This window comes from Leptonychotes weddellii, chromosome 3, assembly GCF_054177405.1.
Source record: "Leptonychotes weddellii isolate Sample4059 chromosome 3, ASM5417740v2, whole genome shotgun sequence".
Classification (NCBI taxonomy): Eukaryota; Metazoa; Chordata; class Mammalia; order Carnivora; family Phocidae; genus Leptonychotes; species Leptonychotes weddellii.
In genome coordinates, this window is record NC_138371.1 from 110,239,542 (window position 1) to 110,256,843 (window position 17,302).

Genomic DNA, 17,302 nt, shown 5'->3' on the forward strand with positions numbered 1-17,302 from the left:
CGCGTGGTCACTCGCCGGGGCCCACACCCCCGCGCTGGGCTCCCCGGCGCCGGCAAGCTGTCAGCAGAACCTCTAACGGGGAGATCGCTCGCGGGGGTCCGCCTGGGGGGGCGACAGAGCGGCCTCCTGCCAGCCCGCGGCCCCGGCCTCACGGCACAGCCCGGCCGCGGAGCGGGGAGGCTGCACACAGTCCAAGCTCTCTGGCGGCCTGGTGTGCCAAGTGGCGGACGGTGAGATGGGGCGGGGCTTGCGGACAGAGTCTCCTCCTGTAAACCTGGTGTGAAGCCGGCCGCAGCGCCCCTGCCCTGCTCTCCTAGGGCCGGGGTATCCGCTGGGAACACGCCCAGGTTGGGCCTTGTCTTCGAGGGCAACACACTTCCCAGTGTGGTCACCGAATCACTGCTTGGTAGCATCTGAGAGTTAAGACCACTGGACTGAGTCTGCCTCCTCTGCAAGAAAACGCTTCCTTCCTCAAGGGGGGAAATGGGGGAGAGAGGCAATTACTGGGACAGCTACAATCCTCCCCGACAGACAGACGGTGTGCGTGGAGGGAAGTGCAGGGCTAAGGGGCGCCTGGTGCGAGGCGGTTTGGCTGCCCGGGCACCCAAGTGCTTTGGCAGATGAGCAGCTCTATGCCCTCGGCTAGCAGCAACCTGGGTGCGAAGACGTCCCCGCTCAAACCCAAGCCAAGTCTGGAAGAAGTGTGTGTGTGTGGGAGGGGAGATAGCATGAGAGGATCCTAAGTGAGGGCTGGGGGATTCCCTGGTTGAGGTGCTAGTCCTTGGAATGAGCATTTGCACCAAATGGCTGAAGGAAAATGAGACATTACAACATCCGGCTGTGGGGAAATGGGGATACTGAAGAAGCAAAGGGCGGGATCTGGAACTCTCTGTGGGGCACTGCCAAGCTTGGGGACCCCGCCGAGAGCTGCTGCAATTCTTGAGGTCACACTGTGCATGCTGAAGCCATAGACAGAATTTATTAGAGTTTGCAGAAGCATGAGATAATGTACCACAAAATAATTTGATTTTACAACATATAGTAGGAATTTGTCAACATACAGTGTTGTCAGCAAAAATGGGATACAGAGCAGAGTTTCACATTTTTTAAAGGCAATGGACATCTATGCTTGTCCTTCAGATAAAAACAGGAGGGGCCAGCAGAGACAGCTTGGTTTGCAGTGGGCATCAGAATCTAAATCTAGTATCACAGTTATAAGAAACTATAAGAAAACTATTAGAAAAATAGAACATCAAACAAGCAAAAAAATATTATACAATTTACATAATAAGAAACACAATTCTTTTAATAATGGCTCCATGTTCAGTAGAAGAAAAAGTTTGCTGGAGAAACCACAGCTATGCAGGTTTGATAATAAACCAGCCCTCATTGTGATCATCACCCTCTGTGCTTCTTAGACCCATTGACGCTGAAAGGCACAACTTAAGCGGGAAACTTACTTTAAATATATATTACAATTTCTCAAATCGAAAATAAGTCCCAAACTTAAAAAAGTTTGTCATCGAGAAACACAAAATCATATACCTTGTTAATAAATTAACAAAGTCAAAGCGCATCTTCCTAGCCCTGCTTCCCGACCCTGCTCATACCCTGAGAAGATCAATTTGTTGGACTTCACAGCCAAGGTCTTTATCTCATGGGAGCGGTTTTCAGCCGGCAGTTCAACACACAGGGTCATCCGGGAGGGTTCCTTGATAACTGTGCCCTGAGACCCTTGGCCGGTCCGCGTCCCTCTCCAAAGAGCACTGCCACTCAATGAAGCAATGGGCACAAAAAGACTCTGGGTTATAGTGACGAGTATCAAAGTCAGTTGACTTTTTCTTTTGCCATAAAAACCCATCAGGCATCATAACTATGATGATGAAATACGGAGTGCAGCTTCTTGCACCACTGGATCAATAAAGCATTTCATTACCAAAAAAAGTCCACAAGAGTCTGACAAAATGTAGATCTCATTCTCCCTGAGGAGCCTTACATACAATACTCTCATTATGATGTCAAACATGTATCTTAAATTATACGTAACAACCACACATAACATACATTTAGTTCCACCCGCCGGGAACAGTCCCACACACGAGCACACGAGCATCGCACACCTATGGCCGGCAGAGTGTGGCCGTGCCCGCAGACGGCTCCATCCATGCTAGAACACATCGGTGATGGGGCCTGGCACCAAGGCGCCTCACTCCCGTCTTCGTGGTGATGGCTCTCGGGTGCCGACAGAACGATCAGCTCTTATGAGAATGTGTGAAAGTGAGACACGCAGAGCAGAAGACGGGCCCGGCACAGTGCGAGCAGGTACCCGCGCCCGGCGCGCCCCCGCAATGCCCGTGAGCCCGCCTGCACTCTGGCTGGGGGCCTTTCTGAGGCATGTCCACACTCACCCAGGGAGCCCAGCCTCTGAGCCTGTCCTCCAGGCTGTGTCTGGCGTCAGGCTAGAGGCCATCCCGCGCAGACTACAGAACTCACTCGGCTCTGAACACCTGCTCGGTGGCGGGAGGACAGTGTATAACCCAGTTCGTGCCCGCTGCCATCCAGGAAGCCCAACAAGCGAGGGCCAGGGGCCTCAAGCAGGTGCGCACACAGGTCGCGCCGGAAGTGCAGAAGGGGGTGCGCCGGAGCCTCAGGAGCTCGGGGTGGGGGCAGCCCCCAGAGTGCAACTCGACGGGCGGGAGGCCTGTGACAGCCGAACCACAGCACCCGCACCCGGGACCAGAAGGCTGATCTCTTGATAGAGATGACTCAGTGGAACAAAACCCAAGTGGGGGAGCTGCAGGGAGGGGGTTCTGACAACAGTGTCAATTTGGAGCCTTTCCAAAACACCCTAGGAAAGATGGCCCTATCCACTCCTACTGGTTTGGAAAAACAAATCGGGCCCCAAGTTGGGCGGAAGGGGTGTGAGCCAGTGGGGTGGGGTGATGGGTGTGCAGAGGCCCAATCTCCTGCCCCAGGCGCCCCTCCTGGAAGCAGGCTCAGCCTCACTGGCCCAGGGGGCCTGACTGCTTCCCTGGAGACCCCTCACACCCCTCACTCTTCAGCAGAGCTCCTGGGGCTCCACTGCTGGCGTCTTTGTGAGTCTTCACGGGGTCAAAAAACATGCAGGGCGGGGGGCACTACGGGAGGCAGGAAGGGGTGCTTACTTGACACAAATGGGTCTTTCCAATGTGGGTATTTGGGGCTGGGCCACAGATAAAAGCAGACACAACATTTCCAAAGGGCATGTCTCTAGAAGTGTGGAATTTCTGATGATTTAGGAAAATGCCAAGCCATGAAACTGAGAATCATATTCTTGCTTGGGGGGTTGGGAGGCCAATTGTTGAGCACTCCTGGTGGTTATTTCTTGCCTGTGTGTATATGCATGTGTGTGTGCGTGTGTGTGTGTGTTTATTTCTGGGGAAGGAATGAAGGATGGGATAAGCAAAAGCCTCTCAACACCATTCCTTACATCACCATCCTTGTAAACAGAAGAGAAAAACCCCTGGCAACCACACAAAAGTTAGTCTCAATAAAAGCACAGGGACCGTGAGAATGATTTCTCTGTGGCACCTTCAGGTGTCCTTTTCTAAGTGGGAGGCTCCTCCCCCTCACAGGGGAGGGGGCAGGGGCTTCTCACTCCTGAGCTGGTGAGCCTTCTGGAGGCACTTCCCACTTTGGGGTGAGGAAGGAGGACCCTCACGTGCCAGGAGTTTCTCATTCCACGGGATGGTCTCAGGGAAACACACCTTGTCAGCTGGTAGAAGGATGCATGTTGCCAGCTGAAATGTCAACTGTATCCACAGTCTGTTGCACGCTGTCTTGCACAGATATTTCAGCCAAAAAAAGAAATTAAAGTAAAAAAAAAAAAATTCTCTCTCCCCTACACTTTTGTCAGATATTCTCTTTCCCTCAAGTTCTCTTTGCCTATGTGGGAAAATAACAGACAAATCAAGCAAACAAATAGCTAACAAACCCTAAGAACACAGCAGACAACCAAAACCCCAACAAAATAAGTTAATATTTATCAAAATATTGTACAGCACCAATCTACATAAATTTAAATACCTTTCTTTGGAAACCCACGCTTTGAGTTCTTATGTTCCTCCCTCTGTAACATTCACAAATGATATTTAGAATAAAGCTTCCAGGCAGGTGATCAGGGCCTGTGGCAGAGGCCAAGCCCTTGGCCACTCGCCCACCAGCCCTCCATTGACCGACCCTGCCGTTCGGCGTTTCCACAAATTCTTGTAATTCTCTCTGAACCTACTGAGGGAGATCAGACAAGTGCCGTCAGTTTACCAGGCTTCTTTCTACCAGATTTGTGTCAAAGGCCGGAGGGGGATGAAATGGGAGTCTGAGCTTCAAACGCAGCATTTACATTTTCTGGGATGTCTACATGGCTTCCTCCCTCCCCTCCCATATACGCGGGGCCCTTCCATCTCCCAAGTCACACTCTCATCAGAAGGAAGACTGCATCAGCGTTCTTGTTTCCTCGGGCTCCTCTCTGCAGAGCGGGTGTGAGTGTGGGGCGCTGCAGGGCCCGGGGGGGGGGCAGGGACCGTGCGCGCTGCGTGCGGGCACCCCAGTAGGCTCTTCGAGTTACGGAGGCGGGAGGTCCGGGGCCGGGTTACGAACCCAGACACAAACCTACAACGTTTGGACAACACATACATGACAGGGACAGCAATATGACCTCAAATTCTCATGTGTGGACCCCGTGCTCTCAACAACACACCGAGGAAATATTTGGCCATTTTCCAAGTTAACACTAAGCGCCAACTTAATTTGGAGTGATTCACAGATGCTAATGGGAGGACTCAGTTTGATTCTATCTAAGAGGAAGGCCAAACAGACCAAACAGATCATGTCGGGGGCCAGAAGCAGCTGGGGGACTGGCACCATCACCTCAGAATGAGCAGACATCTGCCTTGAGAACCTTACAAGACTCAAGACGCTGACCCGCAAGCATCAGAGGGCAGGATTTAGTGCTTGGCAAAGACCCATAGAAAACAGTGTTCTAAGCTCTGCTAATCTAAGGCCAGTCCCACATGAACCCAGTGCCATGCTCCAGTTACTCGGGACACACAGTCGTTGGTGCGAGATACCAGAAGCAGCCAGAACCGGCCCAGGCCTGGAGAGAGAGAGTGCAGGTGAGGGAGGTCCCCGCGCTCAGGGGCGAGGGGTGGAGGCGGCCCTCCTGCCTTGTCCCCACAGTGGCGCTCCCTTCTTCGTCAGTGACGGAAACGCCTGCCCTCAGTACTGCTGCTGGGGTGTGCGCGGTTCTGTCCGGTGTCAGAGCGAAACCCCTGCCTGGAAGGGGAAGGAGGGGAGAGCTCACAGTCCTCACAACCTCTTCAGGAAGCAACCCAGAGAAAAGGAGCGGGAGAAGGAAACCAGTCTTGCTCTTCCTTTTTAAAGTAAACTGCTGTCCTTTGGCTCTGGGACATATGTTTTGGAGAACTCCCCTTGCCTCTACGGTTGGCCTTTGGGGCCGAGTGGGGAGATAGCTACTGAGAGTCTGGAGTGTGCACATTTTCAATACCAGGATGGTCCCCGGGGAGGGAGGCCCGATTCCCCAAGGTGACAAGAAACGGTGACCTCCATCCTGCCTGAGGACCCAGCAGCATGGGCATGGAGCTGGTGGGGCGGGGACTGCTTTCTGTGTTCAGAGGGCTGTTAGGAGCCACAGTGGCCAGCTGCAGCCAAGTGGCCCCCCGCCAGGGAACTGTCCGAGGTGACGGGCCGCCGTGCACCTGCCGCAGAGCGAGTCTAGGCAGGACACACGGGCTGTGGGCTGAGGCTGCATTTTAAGTAGCTGCACCTTCTGCTGCGTGGGGGCTTTGTAGATGTGGGTGGGTCCTGATGCACTGGTGGAGAGAGTGAGGTGCTCCAGGACCTTTGCGGGCATCCCTCAGGGCTGCTGCCACCTCTGGGGGCCGGGCTGCGTGTCACTTGCAATGGTCCAAATTGCCATCAGGAGTCCTTGCTTGGTCGGCGGCCAGGGACGCCTCCTCGCTGTGCCACAAACCATAGCCAAAGTAGATGATGAAGCCTGTAGGCCGAGAGCAGAGAGCACGTGTGAACACAGCAGGCAGAGCAGGCCTGGGTCCGTCGCGTGGCTCCCAGGAAAGCCTCTCCATGCTGCCTGTCCCGGGCCTGAACCCAGCGCAAGCAGCCCTCGTGGGCCAACTTTCCAAAGTATTGGGAGAAACCACATGACTCTTCAACTACAATCAGCAGAAGTGGTCATCTCGCCTCTTCGAGATGCGGTGCAGGCACACTCCCTTCTGGAGAGCCTCCCACTGGGCCGGTTCCTGGGCTGCACACTGAGCAGCCAGGCTGGGGACCCCGGGAGAGGTGCTGCTCCCACAGCTTCAGCCATTGACCACCTGGTTGGTGCCCCGTGGCCACTGGTGGGGTCGTCCAGTTCCCTGCCAGGGTGGGATTTTCAATGGGCACCACGGCTCCCCAGGCTATTCGCAAGGCCTCCGGAGTCCCCACCGTCTCTGTTTTCTCTACATATGTGACTGTCAGACGGGAGGCAGCACTCAAGTTGCCTGCAAGTGTGTATGACCCAGGAGTTCAGTCCGTTCCAGTGTCCGGGACTTCAAAGGTCTGTGGTGGGGCACAGAGATCTGAGCTTCGAACCATCCACTCAAGGACTACAGCCCATGTGGCCTTGAGGCCACCCTTGTGCCAGAGACACAAGGAGAGCGGGCCTCAAAGGAAGGGCTCAGCCATCAAAAGCCCTGGAAATAAGCTAACGGCTTGGAGCCCAGGAGCTCACATCTGGGACGCTTAGAAGCAGGTGTCGTCCACCTCCAGCAGGGAATGAGCACCTCACCCCTGTCTGGAGCAATGTATACCGATCACACACCACTGCACGCGCTGAGCCAACTCTCTCACAGAAAGGCTCTGCAGGGGATGTCTGTCGAACCAGCCTCAGGCCACACTTTGCAGACAATGTGGGACCTGCAGAGAAGGATCTCGAGGCGGCAGCTATCTGCCCCCAAGTATGGCGACCCAGGGCTGAGGGCTTCGGCAGAAACACAGTCCTGGGGTTACAGCTCTTGTCAGCGACACTGAGGGGTGAGGGGCAAGGCCCGCTCCCTGGTCATCAGCACTGAGGAAGGAGCCCGAGTCCACTTCCTGCAATTCTTGGGGTTGGATACCCAGGGAGGGGACGGGCCATGGGCAGCCTACAAAAGGACGAGCACCCAAACGGTGACCCCCTAACCTCCCACATGGGCCAGTGGGCAGGTGCTGGCTGGGCGGGGGAGGCACGGCCCAGGCTTTCCCCTGTGGGGGGAGATGAACTGGTGCTTGGTCAACAGCAGACTCATCGCCTCGCTCTCATTACCTTCAACTCTAGCAATGACATAACTAGTTCAGACAAGAGCTATTAAAATAAAAGTATCTTAAAGGGAGGGGGGACCCACAATCTACTAGGAGCTCCTTATTGAGAAACTGCGGACTACATGTGTTTTCATTACGTTTTGAGGTTGGAAAAGAGGCTCGGCATCCAGCGAAGTTGCAGGAAAGACAAATGAGCTGCATGGAGCAGGCTCGGGGACTGGGGTGGAGGGGCCTCTGAGAGACGCCATCACAGTGAAACCCATGACTTCACGTACCTATCAGCATCCACACTGCAAAGCGGACCCACGTGCCTTGGTCCAGCTGCATCATGAGATAGACGTTCACAAAGATGCTCAGGACGGGAAGTAGCGGCAGGAAGGGTACCTGCAAAGATGGCGGGTGGTGGTGTCAAGTCTCCAGGGGATGGAGCGCGGGGGGACGGCGCCTTTGAGTCATCTAGCAAAAACGACCTAGGAAAAGCCCCCACCCAAGATTCAGATGGACTGCGCTATTTATACAGGGAGGAGAAAGTGAGTGCACCCCAACCCACATACATACACAGCCGCACACCCACGCGGGCAAACCCTAATAGGTGGGAGTTTGGTTCTAAGCTACCAAGTGCCAAAGTGAGCTCTACTCTGATTTTCCCCTCTTGCTATTTTCCTGTTAAAGAAGGGGCTAGAAGAGGGACTTCTCCTTTGTCTCCAACAGTGAACTGCTTCATTACTTGTGAATCTAAAATGCACACGCCTCGATCACCTCCAAGGCTTGGTAAGGCGATGCGCCGGACACGCATGCTGGCCGGACATGCATGAGCTGCCCCCGCAGTGAGCTGCGCCGGGACACCTGTGAGCCGGGGCGGGGAGGGGTGCCTTCTTCCAGGGTCGGGTCACCCCTCAGCAGGCACTGTCTGAGCCTCACGGTCCCTGAGGCTGGCCAGCAAGCCCCTCCCCTCCAGACAACCCGGCCTGGCAGGGCCCACACAGGGCGCAGGAGTGCCGGGGTTTGTGGCTCCTACCACAGGAACCTACCAGGAAGTTCCCTGCAGGCAGGGCTTCTCACCTTAAATGAAAGCTTGGTCTTGCTCTCAGGCTGCCTCCAGATGATGATTGTGACCAGGGAGCAGAGAAGGACAGATCCGGCAAGCATAAAGATGGCCCACAACTCCCCTTTTGTCAGAGCCTCATTTCCAAGCACGGCCACAATGCAGAAGGTGATGATAAGAATTGCTAAGGAGGAGGGAGGGAGAGAGGGGTGCAATTCAATTTTTTTTCAAATCCCCACAGATACCCTCAGTCTTCCCCAAAACCCGTGGAGAGGGAGGCTCCGTTTCTGCCGCCATCAACTACCATAAGGGCCGAATAATTTACATCACAGTTCAGTAGCAAGACAGGTGCTTATCCCTTCCAGCATTTGCCTCCACCACCCTTGACAAGAAACCCTGCAACACCAACAAGCAGGACCCCCAAACCCCTTGCAGGGAAGGGCAGGCTCTTACCTATGAGGCTGGTTGAAATGTTCACAATTAGCCCGGAGAATTTGGAAGGCTCCATATTTTTGGGTGAGAGTATGGTTTTCAAAGAAAACCGTTCCGCTTCTGGTAAAAAGCCTGTCTGGGAATCACTGGTGCTCACCAGTTCATTCTGGTCCACTTGATCTAGCTCGTCGGTAGTTCTGGCCATCTGGTATACCATGTTAGGTTGCTCTGGCTGATACCTGTAAAGAAATGTATTGTATGACCATTATAATGTGCTTTCATTAGGCAAAAGGACACGTACTAACTCAAGTTCTTAGTAAGCTTTCGAAGGTAAGTTGCCCAGGACACAAGGCATAAAACGGGAAGAAGATGGTCAGACTGATGCATTCTCTGGCAAAGTAGATACAGAGGAGGAGACCTGAGTTCTCGCCTTCTTTCTGTTCCTGCTTCTGGGCGACACCCTCCTTGGGGTCTCTGCTTTGAGGCAACTTGACCTTCCCCATGAACCAGCCCAGAGAAATGTCCTAAGATGGTTTCTCTTGCTCTGAGAAGTAGCACTGCCCCTTGGATGCTTACAGTATTAGGCCACTTCCAACAAAACTATGGCTGAAGGGAGCTAAAAGTAGAAACAGAAATAGAGAGCAGTAACATTAGGATCCCATTTGGTGCCGAGAGCCAGAGAAATGTGTCTGCAGGCTGACGGATTTGAGAAATTCTGTTTGTGAGACTTAATTGGATCAATTTATTTTAAAACTCCAAATGCCTTAGAATAAATAACTTTACAGAGCTGGCTAAAGGACTGAGCCTGTGGCATGATTTCCAAGACATAAGCTTCCTGCAAGTAAAGCATTCATTTTAAACGAGGCTCCTTATCTTCCCACCCAAAATGAACAGAGCTCAAATCTTTTCTACCAGCTACCAAAAACAGAGTGCTTTCGGAATTATTTTGCATATAATCTAAGAGTGAGCATAAAGATATTTAACCATTTTTTTTACTGATTGACTTATGTTAACACCATTTGGTCAATTACGAATGTGAGGGGAACCTCAGAAAAGATTCCAGTGTGGAGCCCTCAGGAAGGAATAAGTGGTCACAGAACTAGCAAACTTGTTTTAGCTGATGGTACACAGCCACTAGGGAGGTTCAACCCAAGTTGTACATAGAGTAGGTGCTAAGCACATTCGAAACGGAACAAATGAAATAAATGACCTTGCCACAGTATAAATACCCAGAAAGAAGTAACAAGGCTCTTCCCAGGTGGCCACCACTGAGTCTCCATGACTCCGTATTCTCATGATAAATGCACCCTTGAGCCTTTCCTGGTAGTGAGGAAGCAGAGCCGTCCTTCCAGAGCAAAGGAAAATTGGAGCCCAGGGGCGTGCTTGGGGAGGGGGGCACTGGGGCAGCCGAGAACACCAGGACGCCCAGCCTAGGCCCCGAGCTGCTTTCTTACGGCCATCCAAGGGGCTAGCCTGGTCTCCACGAGGCTAAAACCGCCAGAGCCTGGGAAGTCTTACGGAACATCCACGTGGGCCACTCCATGCCACAACTGGGACTGACTCCTCCTGGCTGGTAGAGTGCGGTGCTGCTGCAGAAGCACCACACTACCCTAAGGTTCACACAACTGGAATTCTCCCAGTTCCCAGCAGGACTAGTCCCTAGTCCCCTCCAACCTAAGAACGTGGACCAAACTGAAATCATTACCCTAAGCCTTCAAAAATTCTGTTCCCCGGACCAGGCCCAACAGGTGGGCTGAGAACCGGTCTCTCCCCTCCTAACATCCCGCCAAAAAAATGAGGGCACGTGATAGTGAGAGGTGAGCCCCCTGACTCTTTTCAATGATGTTCTCTGTGACTAGGCTCTCAACCACCAAATCCCACCCTCTCCAGGGCAGTTCTCAAAGGAACTAACTATCAACAACCTAAAATTTACACCGTATAAATCATTAACTTGAACCTTTAAAAGGCTAAGAGGGTGCATCTCCGTTTCTATCATGGAACCCAGAAGAGCCATACATACCGTAAGACCAACACACAGGCAGCCACCAAAGAGTAAGCCAGGAGAGTGCCAATCGACATGAGGTCCACCAAGTCCTTCAGGTCAAAGAGAAAGGCCATCACAGCTAGGGAGGAGATAAGCATCAGGATCCAAGGATGGCCCATTATCACGGATAGCCAGAACCACCACCCACCCGTGATCCAGGGCACACAGCGGGAGCTGCTTTTTCTTGCTTCCTCACCCCAGCCCTTTCCATGGAAAGACATTGTGACATTGCTTAAAGGGAAGAAACGCTCAGGATTAAATCACATACACTGTTCTCAGCAGACAGTAATAATAATTAACATTTATATAGAGAGCACTTTCATCAACATGACCTTTATTGATCCTCATGGCAACTTTGCAAGCTATCCCTACACTATGGATTGAGAAACTGAAGTCAGACATGCTGGGAGACTTATCTAAGGTCACACAGCTAGAAGTGGAATTCTCAACTAGGTTCTTGTGGCTCTGAGTCCAGCGTGTCTTCCTCTGCACCATGCAGACTCATACATAGTTAGGTCTATCTCTCCATCTACCCACACACCATCCATCCATCATCCATCCATCCATCCGTCCATCAATCCATCCTCTGTCCGTCCATCACCCATCACCTATCCATCTATTCGACCATCCAACCAACCATCCATCCATCCATCCATCCATCCATCCATCCATTCATCCATCATCTACCCACACATTCATTATCCATCTGGCACTCATTGAGAGTATGCCGGTCAGTGTAGACCATCAAAGATGTACACCATCAAACAGGGCAGACCAGATAGTCTCTGGCTTCCCTGAGTGTATCATCCAAGATAGGCATCAGTAGGCAACAGTGATGAGCAGGTGGATGAGGTCAAGTCCAGGCTCTGGGAGGACTCACGGGGACTCCTAACCCAGGCAGCTGAGCATGGAAAGCAGTGTTCTTTCCAAACAGTATCAGTACCTTTACCATGACCCCACTAAAAAAAATATACAACATGCATGCTTATTTGAAAAGCTTTTGTAATTTTTGTGAGAGTATATATCTCTATTTACATGGGTACACATGTCAAGTTTCCCATTTAAAAAATAACTTGGATAGATCTACTTTGGGATATTTTCACCTCACATGCCATCAACACAAGTTAAAACAGAAACACAAAACCATTACTTTTCCACAAATATTTCTCAAGCCCCTATAGATTAACTCCAACTAAAACAAATTTCAATTGAGGGTAAATAACAGGATCAAAGAGCAATGCGGGGCCTTCTGGATAATTAGAATAGTATCCGACTGTGCATGCCACAGATGCCTACATTCCCACTCACACAGAAACTCAAGCCAAACTTTCTCCATGTGGGGTGATTTCAGAAAACCAAATACTTATTTACCACTCCTGCCAAACAAAAGGAAAGAGTAAATCCCTGGTTTGGTGAATGCATGTACTTTATAGTCACTTTAAAGATTATAGTTTGAGCTCCCTTAATCAGCACAGGAAGGGAATTAGAGTCGAGTCTTTAATATGATCAAATTACATGTAAATCCTGAAAGAACATTTACTATTTCCCATTCCTTAATCTCTTAAATATATTGGTCATATTCTGACATATGGTGTCCCTTAACCTGACCACTGAGATCACAGTCAAGAATGCACAGTTATACAACGAATTTGTTAAATAATGAAAAACTAGCTTTCTTTCATTATATAACATTAATCCACAACATAAGCACACTTTGCTAAGGGCACAGATACTACTAACAACAATTCATTCACTTAAGATGGTCAAATGTCTTACCAATGGCTATTTGACTAGTCCCTATGGTGCAGATTGAACTAGTATCACATGTCCTCATATCCCAAAAAGACCCTGGAAGGAGCCAGCCACTTTGGCATAAAAACAAACCAGGAACCGAGAGCCAGATCTCCTGGGTGTGGGTGTACATCCTCACTTCACCTCTCTGTACAATGGGCTGGATAATGCCTGTCTCTTGGGGCTAGGAGGGGCAATTATTAAAGGCGAAAATATAGAAAACCAATAGCATAGTGCGTATGCACATCAGTTTCCTTCGATGCTCCCCTTTTCTTAATCAGGGGCCCCTGGAACATCACATAGCTCCAAGGGTTCTTTGTGTACCGATTTTGGCTATCAAAACCGTCCTCTTGGTGGGGAACCCGATACTTGATAAGATAAATCCCCTCTGAGCCTGCCATTATTTATAAACTTACAGCCACTGGCCTCCCCAGCAACACCTCCAATGTCTCCTGGAGAACAGGTAGCATGTTTCATAAAACACTGATCCTAAGGGATTCTCATTCCCCTGAGAATCCACAGGCTAAGAGACATGGACAATGAATTTCCAGTACTAACAAAAAGTCTCTTGGCTTGTTACCATGCAAGAAGACGTCATCCCACCAAAGTCTACTCAGGAACATTCAGAAAAGGGGAAATACAAATGGCTCTGAAGGGACAGTGTGTGTTCCAAGCTCCATCCAATGAGAGGGTAATCATAATAAAAGGATTCAAAAATTTTTGAGAATTCCATCACATCCTCTGTAAAACTGGCCTCCACCTTTAGTCAAAAGGGTGGTTACCTTGCAAGAAACCAGGTTCCAAGGGTAAAAACCAAAAGGTAAAAAGCCCAGTTCCAACTTCTCACTTGTGTTGTTCCAACACAATTCAAGGTATTTTTCCCTAGGGTCTAGTAACTCAACTATTAAAATACTGGCATGTGGGATTAGTTTCAGTTCTTACCAGCAATGGCACCTGAGGTCAACGTGGCGATTATCGGTGTTTTGGTCCTATCGTTGATTTTGGCCAAAAATTTAAATAGCAGTCCATCTTCAGCCATGGCGTAGATAACTCGAGGCATGGGAAACATGGAACCTAAAAGACTAGATGGGAGGAAAAGGCAAAATGCATCTGTGACACTAGCCCACCGGGAAGAAAGGCACCATAACGTGAACAGTATGTGGTATACCATACAGCATACCACCGAGAGGGCGCCCTGAACTTCTCGCCAAGAACTGCCACCCTCCAAACTAGGTGAAGCCCGTGACTGGAAGACAAAATTCAATGCATCAACCCCAGAAAAAGCACTTACTGTGAGTATGTACTCAGTGAAAGAATGGCATAACCTAACATAAACACACATGGGATCTAGTCATAATTTTTATGAAAGGGAAATTTTGTATTTATTCCCACAGTATTTCTAGCTAAATCAAACAGAAAATAAAAGCATCACTGGGCTTATGAGGATTTCTCTGTGGTAAATCAATGTTTAGCAAATATTTCCTGTATGTACAGGCTAATGGCAAATATCGGGGGCAAAATGTTTCTTATTCAAAGGCACTTCATCCCGGGTGCCTGGGTAGCTCAGTCGGTTAAGCATCTGCCTTCACCTCGGGTCATGATCCCAAGGTCCTGGGATCAAGCCTCGCATCAGGCTCCCTGCTCAGTGGGGAGTCTGCTTCTCCCTCTCCCTCTGCCCTACTCCCCCCACCCCTCCCCCCCCACCGCCGGCTTGTGCTCTCTTTCTCTCGCTCTCTCTCTCAAATAAAATCTTTAAAAAAAAAAAGGCATTACTCCCTTTTTCAAGGTAGCCTCTGCATTATGGCCAAACAAAGGGCCAAAATACAGTGTTCAAAGAGGTGGCCCGGGGCAGGGGCCAAGGTTGGGGACAGCAAGCCAGACCCTTGCTGAGCAGATGTCAGAAAGTGGGCCTCAGAGGCTTCAGGATGAAAATATCAATAACAACTCATGGGATGGTTGCTAACAACAAGAGGAGAAACCACATCATCGGGGTTGGGGTGCTGGTTCTATTTCAGGGGAAAAGAGCGAGATGAGCGGCTCTCCTGTGTGTCAGGCCTCACATGGCCTACTACAGCGTACCCTCCCAAGAGCTTCAGAGGCCTCACCTGGTAGAAAGAGCGCAGAGGGAGCCGACGGCCACCGCGTACTTGGCACCTTCCCAGCCCACATGCTTGAAGGCGTCGGGCAGGGGGCTGTCCTTGTCCAGGCAGAAGTATGGCATCATGAGCGTGAGGGCGGCAGACACCCCGAAGTAAGCGATGAAGCAAATCAGGAGGGACGCGACAATCCCCACGGGGATCGCCTTCTGAGGGTTCTTGACTTCTTCACCTAGAAACAGCAAGGAGTCAGGCCCCGGAGGGCAAGACAGTGAGGGGCATCCCCACGAGCTCACAAGATGCCCATGCCACCCACAAATGGCGCCCCTGACGTGCTCAGCCCTACGGGAACCAGGGTCTTCGGGCTTCTGGGAACCACAGGCGGCCCTCCGCACACGGGCTGGAGGACCCGTAACGCCCAGGGATGGTGTTCTCGGCCTTTACGCCCTGGTCCAGCCAAGGAAAAGCCTTGTTTCCTCTGGCAGAGAAAATTCAGGAGGCCCGACTGAGCCCAGCCTATTCAAGCACCCGGATAACAGTATTTTCAATGGCCTCATTTCTCCCGGATGACGCCCAGATATGAAATCGGGCTGCAGCGACGCTGTCATTATCCCGTCCCAGCAGCACGACGGTTAGTCATGTTCGTGATGCAGACTTTCCTGTCAGGCACGGCCACTTGGGGAAGTGATAAAGGGGGAAAAGATTAGCAGGAAGCTACAAATCGACACGTCACCCATGTGTGAAGGAGCGGCAGCCAGCACAGGCCCACAGGAAGGAAAAGAGCAACCTGTGGGTAAAGTTAGGCCGGCCTGCCTGGCGGGAGAGGAGGCCCCGCAGCCCCGGCCCCACTCGGCCGGCGGGCGCCATACCTGTGGTGGCGATGCAGTCAAAGCCCACGAAGGCATAGAAGCAGGTCGCTGCCCCCGACAGGACACCGGAGAATCCAAAGGGCATGAATCCACCAGCACCAAGTGTCCCTTGTTTTGTGTCACTAGAAAAAAAGAGTCAAAGAGCATAACACCCACTTCACAGTCCTGAAGAGGAAGCTGCTCCAAACAGTCGTGTGTGGCCCCCCACCCCCAGGCCCCTGGCCACTGCTGGCCTGGGGCGCTCCAGAGGCCTAGTAAATGATCCCCAAGGGAGCTGTCACCAGACCCCGTAGGCCACAGGCCTCCCTGCTCTGCATGGCCCAGAGCCGCAAGGGCACTCACCGAGCCCTTTCCAGAAGCACCCCTGAATACTGGCTTTGGGGAGGGGGGAGGGACTATGAGACAGGGTGTCCCAGAGGAAAGAGGGACGAAGCCAACAAGTGAGGCCTCTCCCCCAGGGCTGTCAAACAAAGAACATATACTTTAGGACACAGAGCTGCCAAATGGGTGCATGGCCCCCACCCCAGGGGCACAATGCAAAAAGTCTCCCATATTTACCGGTAACTCAAGTCTCAAAATAAGCATTTTCAGAGATACTGAGGTTAAGGAAAGTGAATGGTTCTAGTCAACAAAAGCATGTCCTTAGCACTCACATGCACATGGTAAACAGGGATGCCTATATGGGTGGGGACCAGTGCCCAAAATGGCTCGGGCACATGGGTGGGGCTCAGTACATATTTGCCGAAGTAATGAATATGCAGCCGAACACATGTTGTCAACTCCAGAAATCCTTTAAGGTTCAGAAAATAGTTCCAACAAAGTGGAACCTGTGACTCTAAACAGCGTGTCCAGGCCTAGAACAGCCACACAGAGCCTGCGGCCAGCCGCCACTTGCATTCTGGATGGCCACTCCAGGCCCTGCCCATCATGAAGTGATTCTAAGCTGCATACACTCTGGTCCTCTGCCACCACCTGAAAAACAGCTGAACTCCAGGTCCAGAAGGACAGCTTGGCTCCTCCCTCAACAGCCATTCCTTTTGCTGGCTGCCAGGCTTTCTGTCACAAGTTTCCAGAGGATGGTCACCACCTCTCCATTGCCCCTCCTAACTCAACAGGCTGACAACTGCCCAGCTCTGCAGGGCAACCTGCCCCAGACCACTTGACTTCCTAGGAAGAGCCACATAGAATATTCTAGTCCTATAAACAGATGTTAATTGGGTTAGCAACTCATTGGCCCAATTTGCTTTCAGAGGGATTTATCAACTGACTAATAAAACAGAGAGCCACTTTGGTCCCAATTATTTCTTAATGAGGACTGAGCCTTGTACTGATTTCTAGAGGATCCTTGGTTTCGGAATGTGGAAGTCAGAGCATGAAGGAGGTCCTTAATCTGGGATTCATTGCAGTTCAGTAAGTAGCAATGTGAGGAAAACCCCAAGAAACACACAAGTGAGAGACGTAGGAAAAGTTGTTGCCATACTCAAAGGCAAGTTACCCACAATCCAAGTACAAAAATGGCGGCCCAGGACAAGTCAGTCAGCAAGGCACAGGATGCGCCCACCGCAGCCATAAATCACAAAGAACACAGATGCCCTGGTGAACTGACTCTTATTATAAAAAGTTTTAGGCCAAAGTCTACAACAAAACAGTTGACAGTCAAATAGCTCAA

General features: G+C 51.2%; 1 protein-coding gene across 1 annotated transcript; it reads right to left on the reverse strand.

Moving 5' to 3' along the window:
- Nucleotides 1-957: 957 nt before the first annotated feature.
- Nucleotides 958-15,788, reverse strand: SLC7A1 (solute carrier family 7 member 1). The gene is made up of 8 exons (XM_081814787.1): nucleotides 15,634-15,788; nucleotides 14,774-14,996; nucleotides 13,611-13,750; nucleotides 10,854-10,956; nucleotides 8,855-9,072; nucleotides 8,419-8,585; nucleotides 7,632-7,740; nucleotides 958-6,052 (listed from the first exon to the last, which is right to left on the reverse strand). The coding sequence occupies exons 1-8, from the start codon at nucleotides 15,716-15,718 to the stop codon at nucleotides 5,949-5,951; spliced, it is 1,149 nt and encodes a 382-aa protein (XP_081670913.1). The 5' UTR covers nucleotides 15,719-15,788; the 3' UTR covers nucleotides 958-5,948.
- Between the last annotated feature and the right edge of the window lie 1,514 nt (nucleotides 15,789-17,302).